The 20956-nt window shown below is 37.9% G+C and overlaps 1 protein-coding gene across 11 annotated transcripts in view; it reads right to left on the bottom strand.

The window, feature by feature from the left end:
- Positions 1–20956, bottom strand: part of DLG2 (discs large MAGUK scaffold protein 2) — a 1239088-nt gene that overhangs the window by 605152 nt on the left and 612980 nt on the right. For all 11 annotated transcript variants that reach the window (XM_060105473.1, XM_060105479.1, XM_060105470.1 and 8 more), the window contains one exon: positions 15978–16102. In XM_060105473.1, the coding sequence (XP_059961456.1) occupies positions 15978–16102 (125 nt within the window). The remainder of the gene's footprint in view (positions 1–15977; positions 16103–20956) is intronic.

Raw genomic sequence — 20956 nt, 5'->3', positions numbered from 1 at the left:
TAAGCTGCTCTCCCCGCATGTATTCTTGTCAGCCAAGCCAGACTCCCACAGCCATCAGAGTGATCTTTATAGATAACAATTTGGTTCAGCCATTTTCTCATTGAAAATCCAAAGTTTCATGTTGCTTTTAGAAAGATAAACAACAAATTACTCACTATGACATCTAAGGCTCTGCCTGATTTCTCACGTCCACCTCTGCATTCTCATTTTGTCCCTGTTATCCCTTTCTCACTAATTCTAGTCCCAGGGACCTCTTTCTTATTTCTCCTCAGGTCTTTGGACATGTTTTCTCTGTCTGAAGATTCCTCCAGCCCTTGACACTTGGCTAATGCTTACCCTTACGTTTCAGCTTAAATATCTCCTCCCTACAAGGCTTCCCTTTGATACCCCAGATGAGATCAGGTCATGCTATTACAGCTTTTCACAGCTTATATACTTTCCTTTCATTTCAACTCTAAATTTGTTTATCACTACACTGGACTGAACCTTCCACCAGAGCACAGATTCTGTTTTTTGTTTGTTTGTTTGTTTCCTGCTCTATTCCCAGCTCCAACTGTCTGATCCATAGCAGAACACTCAGTAAATATTTATAGGACTAATGGGTAACAAAAGTCTGGGAGTAAAATGGAAGACTCAGTGTCAGTTTAATAAATACGTGCAATACTTCCTGTTTGTCACTTCACTAAATTTCTCAACTTCAGTGACTTGCCACAGGAGTAGATATGACAGTGACTTCAGCCCACTTGACATTTTTTACCCCACTACATTGAAAACTCTGAAACTCCTCCTCTCACTCCCCACAGTCATACAAAAGTGGCTCTGCCCCATTCCTTTTTCTAACTCAGATTTGCATGTTTGATGCCCCAGTCTGAATGTCAGAGAAAGGGAAATACAGGGGAGATGAGTTCATGGTACATAAGGCAGCTCTGGCGCTCTCACACCCAGCACAATCGTTAGGCAGTAGAATGCCTTTAAATGAAGCTCTAAAATAAAAGTATTTTTACAATAATATATATCTGGGATAATGAATATTGAAGAGTTTACTCATGCTTTGATACAGACATGAACAAAGAAAGCAGCTACTAATTCATTCTTTAATTCATTGTTTTCTGAAAGGAAGCATTGCTTTCTTTCCCCTTAATGTCCTGCTTTTCTCTTTAGTAATTTACTAGAAAATTAGACTGTAATATTTAAAGGAGTTAATGGAGGGTAGGAGTAGAAGGGAAATAAGACCAACATTTTAATTAGTAGCAGAGTATGGTAATTTAAATTGTGGTCCTGATGTTTGTGTTCTAAATACCGGACTAACCTGCATAACTAAAAATGATTTGGGCTGAATTCAGATAACACCTGGTCTTTACAGACAAATTCTAGGTCACTTGCCTGAGGCTGACTTGTAAATTATCTTAACTCAGAGTGTGGAGTAAAACTGATACTGAATGTTAACACCTCTCCAGATACTTGGTAAAAACTGTTGTTCTTAATTCAGTCCACTGGAATGTAAAAGAAAACTTCTGATCTATAATTTAAAAAAAAGAAAAAAGTTTGTAATAAGGAGCACTGGAGCCCATTTTCAAGCATTTTAAACCAAGAAATGTGTAACAACTGATCTAGGGATAAGTTAACCTGGTTTTCTCTAATAGCTATCAAATTTTAAAATCCCTTCCTCAAAGATATTCACTGTAATGTAATAAACAAAGTAGGGTAAAAGTTAAATAATGTTATACTCATATAACATGAAATTATGCAGCTATTTAAATTGTTTACAGTTTAATGTAAGAAAAACATACTTTTTTAAGGTAAGAAAATGCCTATGTTGTGGTATTAAATGAAAAAGATAGAATGAAGAGTTCAACTATATAAAACCATGCACTGAATATGAAGGAACATAATAAACAGATCATTTTCGTGATGGGATTGTGAGCAATTCTAATTTACTTTATAAATATCTATATTTCCCATATTTTCTATAATGAATATGCATTACTTTCTCATTAGAGAATTACATCATCTTCAAAACCAATATTATTTGATCTTTATTATCTTCCTTTCATATAAAGTTGCCTAGACCTCCAATTCATGCCAATCAGTCATTTCCTGAAGAACCAAAATTTTGGGTGTCACTTAGGTGTGTTTGTGTTTTTAATTTTTAACACTATGACATGGGATGTTGGCAGGGATCTGTGTTTATAGATTCTTAAGTATATGTTCAATTATTCATCTGCAGTTAATTGCAGCCATGTGCTGTGGTGGGAAGAACACGGATTTTGGAATCAAACAGACTCGATTAGAATTTTGGCTCAGCTGCTTATAGCTTAACCTCTTTGAGCCTCCATAAGCTTATGGAAGTAAGCTTAATAAGTGGCAGCTTGTATTTTCCAAGTGTCTATTGTGAGTAAGGGACAGTGCTAGTAAGGATGTCATAGAATAAAGAATAAATAACATGAGGTTTCAGACCCACAGAATGGTGGCATGTTAAGAGGGCTTAGAGATTCCCATGTTCCCTCTCTTCAGATATAGTAGTCAAGAAAATAAGTCATCTAAAGCAAATAAATAAGTTATCACAAAGGCAAAGGAAGACGTATTCTCTATAAATTGGGATGAAGGCAACAAAACTTAATATGAGAAATCCTAAAAGCCAAGAACTCTACCAATAACATACATATCCTGTTCATTTTATTTTTACTAGGCCCTAAAACTCAATGAATGTAATTTCCCTTATTGTACCTGCCAATTAACCTTTAAGGGATTAATGTTCACTAATGATCACTTCATAGGAATCTACAAAGCCCTGGGGAGGTGAATTTATGGGGTCTACCTCCCCTCTCCCACAACAGACATATTCTGGAATTCCCTGACTGCAGCCCACTTTAGTGGCTGTATGGACCTCTTTCCCAAGTTCAAGTTCCTAAGGGTTGATGGTGCAGGCTTTATGCACAGCCAGAGGCTCAAAGAATAGGTCAAAGAACAGCTATTCTCGGGAGGATGTGGATGAAGCTTGGATATGCAACCCTGAGAGTCACAGGCATGCCCCCAGGGCCCTCACAGTGCAGGGAGGAGCTGGAACTAGGAAGGGAACTGGGAGGAGGGACTGTGAGCTGGGGACTGAGGCCTGCTCTCCCTGTGCTGAAATTTCCAGTGCACGACTCTAACAATTCTAAGTTCTAACCAGGTTTTTCAGTCTCAGCTTCCTCTAGGAAACTAAAGTGCAATGTACAGAGGTGGGTGGGAAGGGGATGTGGGAGGGTGGAGGGATATCTTGTGAGCAAAGGTTGCCTGGCTTGGACTGGGCAGTGTGGAGAGAAACCTCACTCGGGAGATGGAAGATGGTATGTAAGTCTCCATTTTGCTGTGGCCACACCCGCTGCGTAGAAACTGAATGAATAGAAAGTAGCTCTAATATATATATAATACATTTCTGATTTTGGCATCTGTTAAGCCAATTTGCAATGACACGATGCTTGCACAAAGCTTACCACATTATTGGACCTTTCTAAATAATGACATAATTTATAACTGTTCATTCTTGAAAATAACTGGGATTACCATTGAACTAGAAACCAGGAGATAATTTGCGTGTCTTTCCCTCCTTCCCCCAAACCATTTCGTTTTTGGTAAAGATCCCAAGGAGCTATTTGATAAAATCAATATCAAATACAGTTTTAGAATATTAGAATAATAACATTCCTTCTGGGAAGCTATTAGAAATAAATAATAACAAATGCCTTCTCAGCACTTAAAGTTGTGATCAGCTCTTTGCTATAGGAATGTGATGAAGATTACATCTTCTCAGAGTTACAGATTTAATCAAAACAAAGGATTGATTTCCTGGCCATGATAATAGTATTCTGAATGTCTCAGACTGTCAACGAAAGTCAAATAAATGATCAAAATTTGATTTTGAAACTGAAAATTCCCAAAGATCTTCTATTATACTTATTTTATGGAGAAAGATGCTAAGGTTAAGAAGGCTGTGGAACCTTCTCAAGGTCTCAGAGCTAGTTAGTGGCAGAGGTGCTCAGGTATCTCTCTGACCTTCACTAGAGCAGTTCATCTTGTTAACTTTCAGTGTGAACTAGAAGTTTGGGTCTACACCTACAAATAATGTCAGAAATTGCTCCCTATACACAAAGTAGGGACTAGAATTAAATCAAAATATTTAGAGCCTCATGGAATCAATCTTAAGGGGTAAGAATCACCACATCTATGTTTCAATAATCCTATTGTTCCTTTGTGAAAAATCAATATGTTCTTTTCTTCCTTAAGTATATTTGGATAACTGGACTTGAAAAACTCTGAATTAATTCTCCTAAATTTTAATGTACTTCACTGATTTGTTTTTGGCTTTTGAAAATATAAACTTTACTTATCAGATCATTTTTGTAAATTATTGATACTTTAGCAGCTAGCACACAAGGTCAAATATCTGCTAGTTTATCTAGGAAATAGGAGCATTGTATGATATTTGCCTACTTTAAAGATTATTTAGACCATGTAGGCATGGAGCCCAAACCAAAGGTATTCTCTACTTGGTGAACAGATTCAAGAACTTTCCTAAATGATGGAACTTCAGATGAATTAAATCTATAACTTGACAGCAATATGAAGAAGTCATGAGCTTTCTGAAACTAGAAAAAAAATTCTCAGATTTGTATATAAGAATGAATATTTTACGCAAGAAAAGAATGACTGGATATTTTTATAGCAGATTTATTGAGATATAATTTATGTACTTTAAAATTTGCCCTTTCAAAGTGTACAATTTAGTGATTTTTAGTATATTCACAGACTTGTGCAATTATTAGCTCTATCTAATTTTAGAACACTTTCACTGTGTCCAAAAGAAATTCCATACTCATTACTAGCCCCTTTCAACCATAAATTTACTTTTATATCTCTATGGATTTCCCTATTCTGGAATCTCATAGAAATAAAATTGTACAATACGTAGCCTTTTGTATCTGGCTTCTTTCACTTAGAATATTGTTTCTAGGTTTATCGATGATGTAGCATGCATAAGAACTTCATGCCTTTTCATGGCAGAATAATATTCCATTGTATGAATATATCACAATTTAACCACTCATCTGTTGATGGACATTTGGATTGGTTCTACTTTATGGCTATTATAAATAATGTTACTATGACATTCATGTACAAGTTTTTTATATGAACACATGTTTTCAATTCTCTTTGGGTATATACTTAGGAGCAGAATTGTTATTCTTGCAATAACTCTTTTAACTTTTGAGAAACTGCCAGACTGTTTTCCAAAGTGGCTGTACCATTTTACCTTCTCACCAGCAGTGCATGGCAGGTGATGATTTCTCCACATCCTGGATAACATTTGTTATTATCTATCTTTTTGATTATAGCCATCCTACTGGGTGTGAAGTAGTATCATTTTGTAGTTTTGATTTGCAGTTCCCTAATAAATAATATTGAACATCTTTTTATGTGCTACTGGCCATCTCTATAACTTCTTTAAAGAAATATTTATTCAAATATGTGGTAGGCTGAATAATGTCCTTCTAAAAAGTCCAAGTCCTCATCTCTGACCTGTGAATATGTTATATTATAAGCCAAAGAGACTTTACAGATGTGGTTAAATTAAGAATTTTGAGATAGGGAGATTATCCTAAATTATGTGGATGAGTTAAATATAAACACAGGAATTTAAAGAAGGAGGCAGTCGAGTTATAGTCAGAGGAGAGATTTGACAGAAGCAAAGGTTGAACTGATGCTCTTTGAAGATGGAGAAGAGGGTTATGAGTCAAGGAATTCAGGTGGTCTCAAGAAGCTGGGAAAAGGCAAGGAAATGGATTGTCCCATAGATTCTCTGGAGCTGCCCTATGAACATCTTGATTTTATTTCAATGAGTCTGATTTTGGATTCCTGACCTCCAGAACTACAAGATAATAAATTTGTGTTATTTTAAGCCCCCAAGTTTTTTACAATGTGCTACAGTATCAATAGGAAATGACTGCAAGTCCTTTGCCAATTTTTAAATTAGGTTGTCTTTTTATTGTTGAGCTGTAAAAGTTCCTTACATATTCTGAATACAAGTCCCTTATCAGATATATTATTGCAAATATTTTCTCCCATTCTGTGGGTTGTTTTCTAACTTCCTTAATGGTGGCCTTTGAAGCAGAAAAGCTTTTAATTTTGATGAAGTCTAATTTATCTGCTTTTGTTTTTGTTGTTGCTTTTTTTTTTTTTGCTGTACCCGGGCCTCTCATTGTTGTGGTCTCTCCCGTTGCAGAGCACAGGCTCCGGACGTGCAGGCCCAGTGGCCATGGCTCACGGGCCTAGCCGCTCCGCAGCACGTGGGATCTTCCCAGACCGGGGCACGAACCCGTGTCCCCTGCATCGGCAGGCGGACTCTCAACCACTGTGCCACCAGGGAAGCCCCCTGTTGTTGCTTTTAATGTTATGATAAGAAAGCACTGCTTAATCCAAGGTCACGAAGAATTACTCCTATATTTTCTTCTAAGAGTTTATAAGTTTAGCTCTTACATTTAGGTCTATGATTCATATTTAGTTAATTTTTGTGTATGGTATGAGTTAAAGCCCAACTTAATTCTTTTGAGTGTGGATATTCAGGAGTCTTGGCACAATTTGTTTAAAAAGAGGGGGGATGTTTGCTAAAAAGCTATTTCATTTAACCCATAGAGAGATTTATTTTATTAGATTATGTAACAGTTGACGAAAATCAGAAAACTGTTGGATATGCCTTTCTAGCTGTGAAAGACTGCACTTGTATATTTGGGATACTACCAGATATGTAGCTGAAATTATTCTTCTTGTTTAGAAATTTTCCTGTGTAGTTCTAAGTTGTTGAGGACTTGTTATTACCAGTCACTATGGAATTACTTGCTAATTGACTTTTTTCTTGTCTAAACAGGTTGTCAGCATATTTAGGGCTGATAACTTTTTTTCTTTTTTGGGGGGGGGCTGATAATATTGATAGAGGAAATCAAAGGACAGAGGACTGTTCTATCTTACCCCTTTTCGTTCTGTGGGCAGAGATGGAAAGAAATAATCTATGAGTCCACTGAGATCCCAATCATACTTTTTTTCTAAGGAGAGTGCTGGTGTAATTTGCACTGGATAATGAAATCTCCCTTCTCATGAAAACCTTGTTCAGGGCAATGGTTGGGCTTTTGTGCTGCTTTTGCCTCAAAACCATAATGAAAGAAAAGTTCACACGGCTTTGAAGACATTGAGAGTCTGTCTTTGAATGAAAAATTTAGCATTATTGTAGTCATTTGGTGCAAGAGTCACACATTTGGTGGAAGTTGACACGTTGGACTCGATAACTCAAGGTTTTTGTTTCTCACCATCCAAACTAATGCAAGTTCAATGTGGAGAGGTATTCTATGGAGTTAGCAATCTCTTATGCTGTTTCACTTACTGGAAATCTTTTATTTCCTTAAACAGTCTGAAAGTGAGTCTTGGGAGTAAGTTTCAGACTGTGATGCTTGAAAGTTGCTCCCTTTCCACTGCTTAGTGCTTCTCATTGGCACAGAAAAAAATTTAACTTAGGTTTGCCTTTTCCATTTCTAAGTTATATGATATCTTCATCTTCTGATGATCACTGGTGTTTCTTCTTCTTCTTCCTTTTCCTTTTTCTCCCTCTGTTCTTCCCCTTTGCCTCTCTTTTCCTCATGTTATTATTTAAAAATTACTAGTGAGTTAATGGGTATAAATTAATGAAAAATCCAAAGGATGAATTGCCATGTGACAGCCAAAGGATGATGTTGTAATTTATACACAGAGGTTGTGTTCTTGAAACATTGGTCCTTTACCTCTTGACTTCAGTCAGTATAGTCAAGCCTCAGTATGAACAATAGCTTTCTTATTTGAAATCAACATATATGGCTTTTATAAGGACGAAGCCCACCTTACTTATAAACAGACATAGAAGGAACAAATGAACTTAAAGAAAACTTATTTTTTGTGTTTTTTTTCCACCTTGTCTGGGAGTAGAAATGATTGTGCTGAGGGCTAAGAGATTAAATTGTGTCACTTGTCAGGAAATTGGCAAGTAGCCATCTCTTCTGCCTGCCACTACATGCTGCTTTTGTGCTGTGGATGGGTTTAATAAATGCATTGTTGTGTAAAATGTCATTGCTGCTTTGCCAAGCGGAGGTTGTCATGGGATAGCTCTTCCCCAGGATGACAGATCAATATTGGTCCTCAGCAATCCTGAGACTTGGAGCCACACAGAGGGCATTTTTATGGTTCAGATACAAAAGTTGAAATAAAAACCATTCTTCATATCATGGACATATATCTATTTTGCTCTGGAAGAAAACCTAATGTTCTTTCAAAAATGTTCTAACTTTAAAGATAGGTAATGTTATCAAATTTTAATGACAACTTTTAGAAGAAATAATACAAACGACCTGTTACATTTTTCTAAAAGTTCAATCTTTCTGTTAATCAAATAAATGCAAAGCAAAGCAAGGAAATATACCATTGTTTGCCTTGGTAAACAGCCTAAAATCATATACATTCAAGCACATGAAATGCTGATGACATATTGTAAAATAGTCCCTCCCTAACATCAGTGGTAGAAGTAAAATTTGGTACAGTCCTTCTGGAAGGAAATTTAGCAATATGTATCAAAATTCTTTAGAATGTTCATACCTTTTGGTGCAGAAATTCTACTGCTAGAAATATATCCTAAGGAATTTATGAGAAACAGAGTCAGCAATGTCTTCCAAAAGACTGCCAGTTATTTAAAATGTGGAGAAACTGAAAACAACCTAAACTCCTAACAATGTAAACAGTAAATGTATTATTAAACAGCAATTAAAATATGTATAAGGCTTTTTAAAAAATGATTTGGGGAAAGGTTTATGAAATAAAGTTATATGAAATTAAACAAATGCTAAATATTATATACAGTATGATCTAAACTAAATAAAAATAAGTAAAATAGCAAAAAAATTACCAAAAATAAGTGTACAAAAATTCTAATACTTATTGACTCTATTTAGCGTAAACATGAACGTGTTGTGTTTTGTTTAGTTTTTATCTACTTTTCTGAATTTTATACATATTCCGCAAAGGACAATTATCCTATCTATAAAAATATATACACAAGAAAAAGAGGTTGCATAGGAAAAGGATCACTATCCAAAGGAATTCATTTAAACCCTCATATGCTCTCTTGCCTTGCCTTTTATTTTTTTGTGGTACGTGAGCCTCTCACTGTTGTGGCCTCTCCCGTTGCAGAGCACAGGCTCCAGACGCACAGGCTCAGTGGCCATGGCTCACGGGCCCAGCCACGTGTGGGATCTTCCCGGACCAGGGCACGAACCCGTGTCGCCTGCATCGGCAGGCGGACCCTCAACCACTGCGCCACAAGGGAAGCCCTTGCCTTTTAACCTAGCCTTTATCTCACATTTTCCTTATAGCTTCTGGCTCTCACCCTCCCTCCAGCCCAGACTAATTTTCCCAGCCGTCAGATGTAACAGTGTATTTCAGCTAATCTCTGTATCTGCTGTCCCTCACTTTGGGGGACTGGTTTCTTCCCTATTTCTGACCTTGATCCACCCCTTGTTTCTGATTGCTTTTCACATCTTGCCTCCAGGTGTGTGAAGGGCCTGAGCCCAGCCATGAGGCCTGATCAGTGTTTCTGAAGATCAGAGTGTGGTAGTGCTGACAGAGACAAGCTAGTCTGCACCTCAGCCTAAATGAATATTAGGGTCCAAAATGTCATAGAGTCCATATTAGCTTTTTATTGCTCCCTGACAAGTTACCACAGCAGTTGCAGTTTAAAGCAATGCATTACAGCTTCCTGATATATATGCTCCTACTTACAATTTACCAGTAAGGGAACTGGAGCACAGAGAGCTTAAAAAGAGGTCCAAGGTCACTTAGCTAGAAAGGAGAACTTGAAACCCAGGTCCTCTACTCCAAATAGTATGTTCTTTCTCCTATGTCTCTCTTCTGAGGCAACCACTGGGACTTGAGTTCAGTTTGGAGTCTGATCTAATTAAGGAGAAAGTCACCTCTCACCTTATCTGTGTCTTAAACCTACACACTTGCTTTATATTGGGTGTGATGGAGCACATACAGGAAGACTTTTCATAATGAACTCAGAACTCCTCGAATAATGTAGATATTAATGTTTTGTTGCTCCTTACCAAATTACCACAAATTTAGTGGCTTCAAACAAGACCTAGGGACTTCCCTGGTGGCACAGTGGTTGAGAGTCCGCCTGCCAATGCAGGGATCACGGGTTTGAGCCCTGGTCTGGGAGGATCCCACATGCCACGGAGCAACTAAGCCCGTGCACCACAACTACCGAGCCTGCGCTCTGGAGCCTGCGAGCCACAACTACTGAAGCCCACGCACTGCAACGAAGAGTGGCCCCCGCTCACCGCAACTAGAGAGAGCTCGTGTGCAGCAATGAAGACCCAATGCAGCCAAAAATAAATAATAAATAAAATAAATAAATTTTAAAAAACCCTAAAAAACAAAAAACAAGACCTATTTATTAGCTCACTGTCTGTATAAGTCAGAAGTCTGACACAGTGTGGCTGGAATCTCTGCTCAGGTTCTCACAAGGCTGAAATCCAAGTGTCAACCGACTACATTCTCATCTGGAGCTGTGGGTCTTCTTCCCAGCTTATAAGGTTGTGGTAAGACACAGGTCCTTGCAGTTGTGAGATGGAGGTCCCTGCTTCCTTGTTAGCTATCAGCCGGAGGCCTCTGTGTGCTCCCAGAGGCCAACCCTGTACTTTCTCACACGGCCTCCTCCATCTTCAAACCAGGAACGGTGCCGAGTACTTCACAGATTTTGAATCTCTTTGACTTCCTCTTCTGCCACCAGCCAGAGAAAGCTCTCTACTTTTAGGGCTCATGTGATTAGATCAGGCTCACCTGAATGTTCTCCCTATCTTAGGTCAACTATGTCATGCACTGTAACAAAATCACAGGAGTGATAGCTCATCAAAGTCACAGGTTCTATGGATTAGGGTGTGGCATCATGAGGTGTGACATTTTTAGAATACTGCTTACCACAGTGTGTCTTTTAAATGTCATTCTTTTTCCCCCTGCAGTATAACTTAGAACATAAATACATGGACATTAGATGTAGACTGCCTATGTTCAAAGTCTGGCTCTAACATTTACTAGCCATACAATCTTGCTAAGTTACTTAACCTCTTATCTCAGTTCCTTGATTTTCTTACCTGAAAAGAGGGAGTAATAAAAGTATAGGTCTCGTCAAGTTGTTATACACTTTAAATGAGTTAATGTGTCAGAAAAGTACTTGGCACACTGAAGTACAATGTTGTCTTTGCTATTATTATTATTGACCTGATTATTATATATCCACCGAAAAGTCCAGATTACTACTCTCCTTGGAGCAGACCCAACACCTCACTTTTCTGGGCCTCAGCTTCTCTTTCAATTTTAATATTATTTAACTGTCAAAAATTTATAAAGTGAAGGATACATCAGAAAAAATTTTACAAGTTCCTAACTCACAGCACCAAAGAATTTGTCAAGTTAAAAAAAACCAAAACAAAACTATGTTTAGCTTGTGGGCTTAGTTTTTAAGTAAGGGAAACATAGCAGATTCAGTTGACTGTATTATAAACTTGAGAATAGAAACACAGAACCTTTTTTAGTACCATACCTGTTTCTAAATGGGTTTTAATTTCATGTTATGATCAAGAGAATAGGGCATGTGAAAAGATAGGAACAGGAAGCTTAGGGAAGGCCATAGAGGATGAACAGGAACTGAAAGAAAGGTGGAAGGGATGAGAGGAGAGAAAAAGAAGAAGGAATGGAAGCAATAGAAGAGGAAAGACCACTGAGAGGTAGAGAGGGCTGGTAAGGAAAAGGGGGAAACATTACTAAAATTTACTGAGCATGTACTATATGCTTGGCATAGCTAGGGATTTAGGTTATCTCACTGAATCCTCAGAACAGGTATAATTGTCATCACTTTATAGATAAGAAAACAGCAACCAAAAGAGTTTAATCTTTCCAAAATCAACTATGTTAGTATACAGGCATCAGAACCTACATCTTTCCAGAGTTCATTGTTATTTGCTGATTCCATGTTCAAAAGGACTAATGGTGAGATAGAAAGTACTCCTCACACATTTTTAGTCCAGCTTCAAAGAGTGTTCCTGTTACACTGAGAAAAGACTTAGATGGGCTTAGGTGTTACTGCCACTTAACACTACCTTAGATCATTAATTACTTGAGTCAAGACATTTGGAGTCTAAGGGTCCAAAAGGATACATGCACCCCAATGTTCATTGCAGCACTCTTTGCAACAGTCAAGACATGGAAGCAACATAAATGTCCATCGACAGAGGAATGGATAAAGAAGATGTGGCACATATATACAATGGAATATTACTCAGACACTAAAAAGAATGAAATAATCCTTGCAGCAACATGGATGGACCTAGAGATTGTCATACTGAGTGAAGCAAGTCAGACAGAGAAAGAGAAATATCATATGGTATTGTATGGTATCGCTTATATGTGGAATCGAAAAAGAAATGATACAAATGAACTTATTTACAAAACAGAAACAGACTCACAGACTTAGAGAACGAACTTATGGTTACCAGGTGGGAAGGGTCAGGGGAACAGATATTTAGGGAGTTTGGGATTGACATGTACACACTGCTATGTTTAAAATGGATAAGCAACAAGGACCTACTGTATGGCACAAGGAACTCTGCTCAATATTTTGCAACAACCTAAATGGGAAAGAATTTGAAAAAGAATAGATATATGTATATATATAACTGAATCACTCTGAGGTCCACCTGAAACTATCACAGCATTGCTAATCAACTATACTCCAATATAAAATAAAAAGTTAAAAGAAAAGACATTTGGAGTCTAGTTAAAACAGACCCCCCAAATGATTTATGCCTCAGGATAAGTCACCCGTCTGAGCCTCAGCTTTCCCATCTGTAAAAAGTAGGCTTTGAACCAGATAAATTGCTAAATTCTGAAATCTATCTTAATGTCACGCTGCCACATTTTCAACTGAGTGTTATTCTTGAACTCTTAGATGTCCCCAAACCATTCAAGTTCATGGCAGGAAGGAGTTAAGGTGGGAAACAGTCTCAGTGGTAGTAGCAAGGATCTATCACAAAGAACTGGAGACCCACACCAGAGCTGTCTTCACATAGGCACAAGGCTGTGATGCGGATTGGGGAGTTGGTATAGGGTTGCTCCTGTTAGGACCATTGTTCAGAGCTTTTCAGGTCATTCACTGCACAACCTCACCAGGCAAAATTCACATACACAGTCATAGGTCACGGCCCTGGCTCCAGGAAGCCAGAACGAAGACCAGTGGGTAGAGTTCATAATAAAAACAACTGTGGCTCAGTAGAAAAACAGCAAACTTTGTAATTGTTCAGAGTTGTGCATTACTATTGTGAAAAACTTTATCTTTGGGAATTTTTAGGCCAGGAACACATGAGGTAGGGGATTCTCCTATTGAATTAGAGTTTAGAAAGTACTTCAGTGATACACAGCACTCGATTTTGGAATGTATTCAAAGTTAGATGGGTGATCTTCTTAAAATATTTAATTCTTAATTTCCCGAGTCCATATTATTATGGCCATAACTGTACCTGCCTCATATGGCTGTGGTAAGTGTATAGAAGATTGTGTGTCTGTGTGTCTGTGTGTACCTACATCTCTATTTATATTATCAACCTATCTGTCAATCAATCTATGTATCCATCCATCCAACCATCCACGCACCTACCAACCTATCTACTTACCTACCTACCTATCTTAGCCCAATGCTCCACACATGATGAAAGCTCAATAAATGTTAGCTGTCATTATGATTATTCTCTTTACAACTATTGAATGACAATCCCAACACAGCAGAACTCCCTTTTATCTCCGTAGGCATGAGCAAAGAGTGGTGGTACTCTAAGAGATGCCATTTTTCATTCTTAATTGTAGGATAAGCACATAACATGAAGTTTATTTTATCTGAAGCTTAGGGCCAAAGTTTGGCTGAAGCGAAAGTTCCCCTACTTCTAGGTAAAGAGTGGTATGAAATGATTGTGGCCCACTTTTCTGAAGTTTCCTTTAACAACTTTATTTTTAAACTTTTAAAATGGAGCTTCTCCAGGGTCCAGTATTAGCAATCACTATCCCCACCATGAGTCCTAGAATTACACAGCATCTAGTTCTAATCTCTCACTCTGCAGCATGGACATTCCCTCACCCAGAAATTAATTTAGTCAATTCAGCCTGAAAATTCTATTCAAAAAGCACATGTTTCCTGTAGGAGCATCACTCATTTCTTTTCTTGTTGATAGGGGAGGCCGATGTACCTGAAAAAAAAGCGTGATTTTCCTCCACAAGCTGCAAAGATGCAGCTGTCAAAAGTAATCACTGCATCAGAACAGTTGGATAGGGAAAAAGTGTCCTTGGCTGCTTTATAAAAAAACCAGTAAGCTAGCTTCTTTACACTTAAAAAAGCAGACTAAGGAAGGGCTACAAAGCTTACATTTCTGCCACTTAGGTCACAGTTTTCAGTGTGGCTCCATGCAAGCTAAAACTATTCTTACCTACAGACCTTGGCCTGTGCTACCCTCTCTCCCAACTCATTAATTCACCCTCCCTTTTCTTCTCATTTTATTCACTCACTCATTCATTCATTCAAAAACTCTCTCATTCATTCAGCAAGAATTTATGGATTCACATCTATAATATAACTGCTTGGCCTGAGGAGATTTACAATCTAGTAGAGGTGCTAAAATAACATTGGGACATGCTTTTCTTCCCAAGGAAATCTCTCCTAATTGTTCAATCTACAATTCCTTTAGCTAGTGTTTTATTTATTTATTTATTTGTTTATTTTTAGCTGTGTTGGGTCTTTGTTGCTGCGCGCGGGCTTTCTCTAGTTGCGGCGAGCGGGGGCTACTCTTCATTGCGGTGCACGGATTTCTCATTGTGGTGGCTTCTCTTGTTTGGAGCACGGACTCTAGGTGCGCGGGCTTCAGTAGTTGTGGCACGTGGGCTCAGTAGTTGTGGCTCGCGGGCTCTAGAGCACAGGCTCAGTAGTTGTGGCACAAGGGCTTAGTTGCTCCGCGGCATGTGGGATCTTTCCGGTCGAGGGCTCAAACTTGCATCCCCTGCGTTGGCAGGCGGATTCTTAATCACTGCGCCACCAGGGAAGTCCCTAGCTAATGTTTTGATCTCTGATAGAATTTTATATTATTTACCAAGAGCCCCATGTGGGTGACTCTTTTATTTTGCCAAATAATCTTTAGTTCTTTAAAGAGAGGGTCCCTGGCTCAAGCCACCACTATTCTATCCTGAGCAAATCTGGCTCCACTCCAGCTACAGAACCTCACCTGGTGTTTTTCATCCAAGACACGCGATTTCCTTCTTTCCTGGGACCACTTGCTTCTTCTCCCTCTGTGTTCTCATTCAGGTTTGTGGGGTTAATAAATTATTTTTTTAAGACTCAGACTGGAATCTTCTTACAGAATAGCTTTTTGGACACTTTCCATCCAAACTCCTACAGAAAGCCCTTATAAATGGTTGCCAAATCCATGAATACACACAAGGTGCATAACATGGAATTTCTTTGCTAACACTACAATAGTAACAATATATTGTTCTCTACACATTTTATTATTTGCTCATCAGCTCATAGTATTCTTCTTTCCAATCAGACTGAAGGCCTCATGGAACAAAAGATACATCTGTATCCCTTCCTCATACTGCCTGGCTCAATGTTGAATGTGGTAGCCATCAACAAACACAAATTAAATACTAGCTGAAATTCAATAAGTAATAAGAAATCTGGAAAGTCATTACAGAAAGCTTGCTTTGACAGTCTTCTCTTTCAAGTACAGAACTTTTGGAGAATTATTACTCTCCAAAGGCACAAGTACGTCTCATTGATGTGGCAGATTTACTTTCCAAATAATTCTAACATTTCAGATCTTTACCTGAGTCTGCCATCCTCTGCTGCAGCACCTCCAGGTATAATCTTCGTAATAAATATGCCAGGGTCATCTCCAATGTGGGGATTATCTGTCCCTCCAGCAATACTGAATCCCAGGCCAGAATTCCCCTGTAGAAACAATAAGCAGACATTAAATGATGTGGCTGTCACCTAAACCTAGTTCTCTTTGTACTCTGCGTTATCATCTTACTACTCAAATGGAAATCAGGTGATAACAGCCTTGTATGCAAAGCTATAAAGTGCACTGTCAGCAGACAAAGGAAGGTCAGGAACAACACTCAGGTTTGTCCCTGCATTGCAAGAATTCAAGGGCCTTATATTTTTGCTTCTAAGAAATGCTTCCTTTATTAGCAATTAAAATGATCATTATGAAGTAGGAAATAAAAGCTTACAAACTGTGTAATATGAGAAAATGTAAAAAATCATTAGTGTCCATTGTAAAAATTATACACACATAGGAAAAAGAATGGAAGGAAATGAGTCACATGAAAAACATTTGATTTGATAGAGTAGTGAAATTTAGGTGTTTTCATTCTGCTATTTCTGGTATTGTTGCTCTAATACTATTTATCCAGCAAAGAAACGTGTTTTCCTATTAATAAGGAACTTTGACTTCAGAGGGCAGGGACCTCTTCTAGAGTCATAGCAAATGTGAGACACTTTTCAGTAATAAACAGGTTTTAATTTGCTGTAGATACAGACAAGGAATGCATTATTGTTGCAGCATGTAAATTTGAATAGTTTATACTCTAATATAGCTTTCATATTTACTCCTGTAGACTATAGTAATTGACATCCAATGTACATATAGCCCTCTAAAATTTGTATGTAATACATAATTAAACATCTCTCCCAAATTCACAAACCGTCTTACTTATTTTTTATTTTTATATGCTTTTTAAATCTCCATCTCCATGGCTACATTATGTTTCCATACTATATTCTATTTTTTTTTCTAATTCACATTATATTTTAAGCCATTTCCACACAGCTAGATAGTCTTTATAATTATCCATTTAAATGACTAAATAATATTTCACTCAGGTCATTTATTTAACCAGTCCCTTGTCACTGGATATTTAATTTCTCTATATACTCTTACAACAAATATAGCTTGCTAAATTTATGATCACTTGATTAAATTTTGCTCTTGGGTAAAAAGAGATGAGGAATAAGAATTTAGTAGTTAATCCAGAAAAATTAATTAGGGCACTCAGTCAGAAAAGTTCAATGTTAAGATAAGATCAAGTATAACTTGACAGTTATACTACCACTGCAAATGTCAAGGTAATGCTTAGCAATTTTTATTGACTGAATTAATAAAACTGAATTTCAGAGGGTTGTTTTCACAATTATACATTGAAAGATTGAAGTTAATCATTCAACCACAGCCACTAAAATCTCGTCTTTGTACTTCTGACTTCTCTCTAATTCTGTTTTCTTTGAAAAATTCCAGTGTTCTCTGAACAGAGATATTACTTAGCAGTAGTCAAATAATGAATTTATTTAATATTTATTAAACACCAGCTTTGTGCCTGACACTGGACTAAGCCCTGGAGCTACAGCAGTGAATCTTTCAGTTTATGACTCATACGAAAGGCAAGTGCAGAGTGTAAGAGTGGCTAACAGGAAAGCCACACATAGGGACTTTTCCTGAAGGTGAAAAGCACTTAGTTACTTCTAAGTGGGTCAGGGTGGGAGTTGAAGAGGAGGACAGAATGTTCCAGGCAGAGGGAAGAACATATGTAAAATCCCTGAAGTAAGAACGGTATGCCAGGTCCAAGAAACAGACAATGAGGCTAGAATGAAGAAAGCAAGAAGGAAAATTGGATGAGATGAGCCTTGATCATTAGGTTCTTCAGAGCAGAATGTATGTGAATCCATTTTTGGTTTTAATTACCTATTGACACCAGATGACTGCATTGGTGTTATATGAATATCTTCTACACGACTGCCTTGAAGCTAAGGCTTTAGGGATTAAGACCAGGTGATTTCTGCCTTCATGGAATTCAAGGCAGAGCAGAAAAGACAGTGATAGTTTGGTGTTTGGTGATCAGTACATTTTCACTGTATAACCTCAACCACAGTGTCAGGTCTATAGCCACCAAGACAGTATTTAGGTGACTTATGAGGCAGTAGAAACTTATAGAATAAGATCTTGGGTTTTAGAAGGAAACAATGGGAAGGTGAGTATTTTCAATGTAATTTGGGTTAGCTCCAAAAACATCAACTAGAGTATATTGGTCTTACCAGAGCTGACACCTCAGGGATAACAATTTCTTCATTAATAGGGGTAGGGAAGGAGGCAAGCAGAGATTGGGAGATATTTCAATGGTTTCCCCTGATAATATCAAAATTTTTGGAGAGGGCACTGAATACTTTGTCATTTGAGAAAAATATTCATGATCTAGCTCTTAACCCTGTCTCCTTTATTTCTAGCTTCACACTTTAGCCCCCAGGAACACTGAACTGAACTGCTGTCTCTTTCCTGCACAGTACACATGATAGCTCATCTCTTGGCCTTTACTCATGCTGCATTCTCTACAAGAAATCTCCCACCTCCCCTTTGATGGTTTAGATGGCATCTGCTCCAGGAAATATTAAATGACCACCACAACTCCTCTTCATTGCGTAAGTCACTCCTGTTCTGAGTTTTTGTAAATTTCTCTGCTTAGCTATGTCATATACTGTGTTATTTTGACATTATATATTTATGAGTCTTTCCTTCAAACTGACCTTATAGTAGGCAGGAATTATACAATATTCATCTTTGTTTCTTGGTTCCTTGTGTGGCACATAGTATTGTTCATTAAATATTTGATGAATGAATGAACAGACCAATTTATTGATAATATTCAAGTTATAAAGGGAACACTCAGAAAGGACACAACAAAAGTCCACAATGTGTTAAGGAATATAATACAGAAGTAGAAGCCATTTTGTTCTGTGTGGCTTCAAGAATAAAAATGGAAAACCCAGAAACTCAAATTGTGGCTTAGCTGAAGGATGAATGATGAGATAAGAGCTGTTCAAATTGGGAATAGGCTGCTTTGCAAGGGAGGGAGGATCCTTCACTCAATGGGCAGCTGGCTAGACACTGAACATGAGGGATCCAAACACGTACTGAGAGGTTAAACTGGATGACTTCAAAGGATTCTTCTGGATCTCTGGCTAGATTTGCAGGAAAACGGTTTTGCCAGCAGGAAAAAAGGGAATGCTATAGGAAACTTTAGAGGGGGATGTAGGTCACTGCTGTATTTTTTAAAACTTATTGTATGAATTCACAGACCTTTGAAGCAACAGCTTTGATGACAACCTAACAGTATGTAACCATCGTTTTTAGAATTGACTCTCATATGGAGAACATGGTGGCTCTGGCATTTACTAACATACATGCCCCTGCCCTCAAATCCACTCTGAGGAAAGGAATGAGTGAAAAAGGAATGAGTGAATCAGAGAATCCACAATGAAAAAAGGTAGGTAGAATTCTCTGGCAGTCCAGTGGTTAGGACTTGGCGCTTTCACTGCCAGGGGCCAAGGTTCAAATCCTGGTTGTGGAACTAAGATCCTGCAAGCCAGGCAGCACGGCCAAAAAAAAAAAGGAGGTAGATAGAGAGATAGAGACAGAGTATAACTGGACCTGTGTTTCCAGTCCCAAAGATTCCCAAAAACTTTTGTATTTCAGTTAAAACCAATCTGCAAGTTGGGCCTACCCAGTCACCAAGGTTCCTTAGAAGAGGCTCATCTGAATTCGGCTAAGGAAATTATTTAAAGTGCTTTCCCTTCTTCCCTTATTATTCTCTCCCAGCCAACCCTTTCAGGCTTTTGCTACCAGCAGAAGCATTCAGTGGAGAGGGAGAGATAAAAAGCAGCAGTGAAATTACTGCCTGCTGTTCTCCATGGCTGAATCTCTCCAGTCTCCTGACAACTATCCCAGAGCCAACCAGCCACAAGGGCAGACCCCAGAACCTCTCTCTCTGAGCACCCATCTTTCCATGTGAACAGGCAGACCCCTGGCTAACACCCTTAGATCCTGAAAATTGTGACTAATTAACTGAGTGTTGGTACCTGACACAGTCAATGGAAACTGCAAGGTGCCATGCTGGTGAGGGCAGCCTCTGTATAGAGTTCCAGGTGGAATGCTGTTTCCTTGCAGTTGGGCAGATTCCAGGCCTGAGAATGTGGCTGGCAGGGACCATTCTTTCTCCTGGTTCCCAGTCCTCCACATTGGCTGACTCTCCCCCAGGAGCACAAGCCTATTGTCTAGCCAAGTTGTACTTTCTCTTTCATGTACTACACTCTATCTTCTCTCAGAAAGAAAAAAATAATTAGCAAAAAGAAAAGACAATTTACCACTTAATTGATGGTTGCAAATATAAATACAATATCCTCAGAAACTCCTCTTTCATTAAAAAATTATTCTCTAACAGAAAATTACCCCCAAAATAGGGTTGTAAAAAAGAAGAGGAAAATAAAGTGATATCATAATTATATATATTTATAGAATGTCCTACTGACAAAGAATTTTTTGACTGTCAGAAATTCCTACTTTAAAATACTATTTAGTTTGGTAATTCACTTCTAGGAATTTATCCTAAAGAAATAACCAGAGATGTGTACAATGATTTATGTTCAAAGCTTTGTGGCAGTATCATGCTTCTCCTTCTAAAAACAAAACAAAACAGAAAACAACTCATAAGCGGAAACATCCAAACAATGGAGAAATGGTTAAAAATACTGTGGTATGTCTATTTGAATGTGGGAATATTTTGGAGCCATTAAAACAGTAGTGCTATTTAATGACAATAGAAAATGTTCATTATACAAATGTGAGAGGAATAAAAAGTGTATGAAATTTTAATTAAAGTGTGATCACTAAAATATTAAAAATGACTTGTTTTTAGTAAGAACATTATTACTTACTAATTAGTAATAGTAAAACTATAATAATTACTATTATTA

The sequence above is a fragment of the Mesoplodon densirostris genome, chromosome 7, assembly GCF_025265405.1.
Source record: "Mesoplodon densirostris isolate mMesDen1 chromosome 7, mMesDen1 primary haplotype, whole genome shotgun sequence".
Lineage (NCBI taxonomy): Eukaryota > Metazoa > Chordata > Mammalia > Artiodactyla > Ziphiidae > Mesoplodon > Mesoplodon densirostris.
Note: the sequence above shows the minus strand (reverse complement) of the source record. Positions and strands in the feature narration are given on the sequence as shown.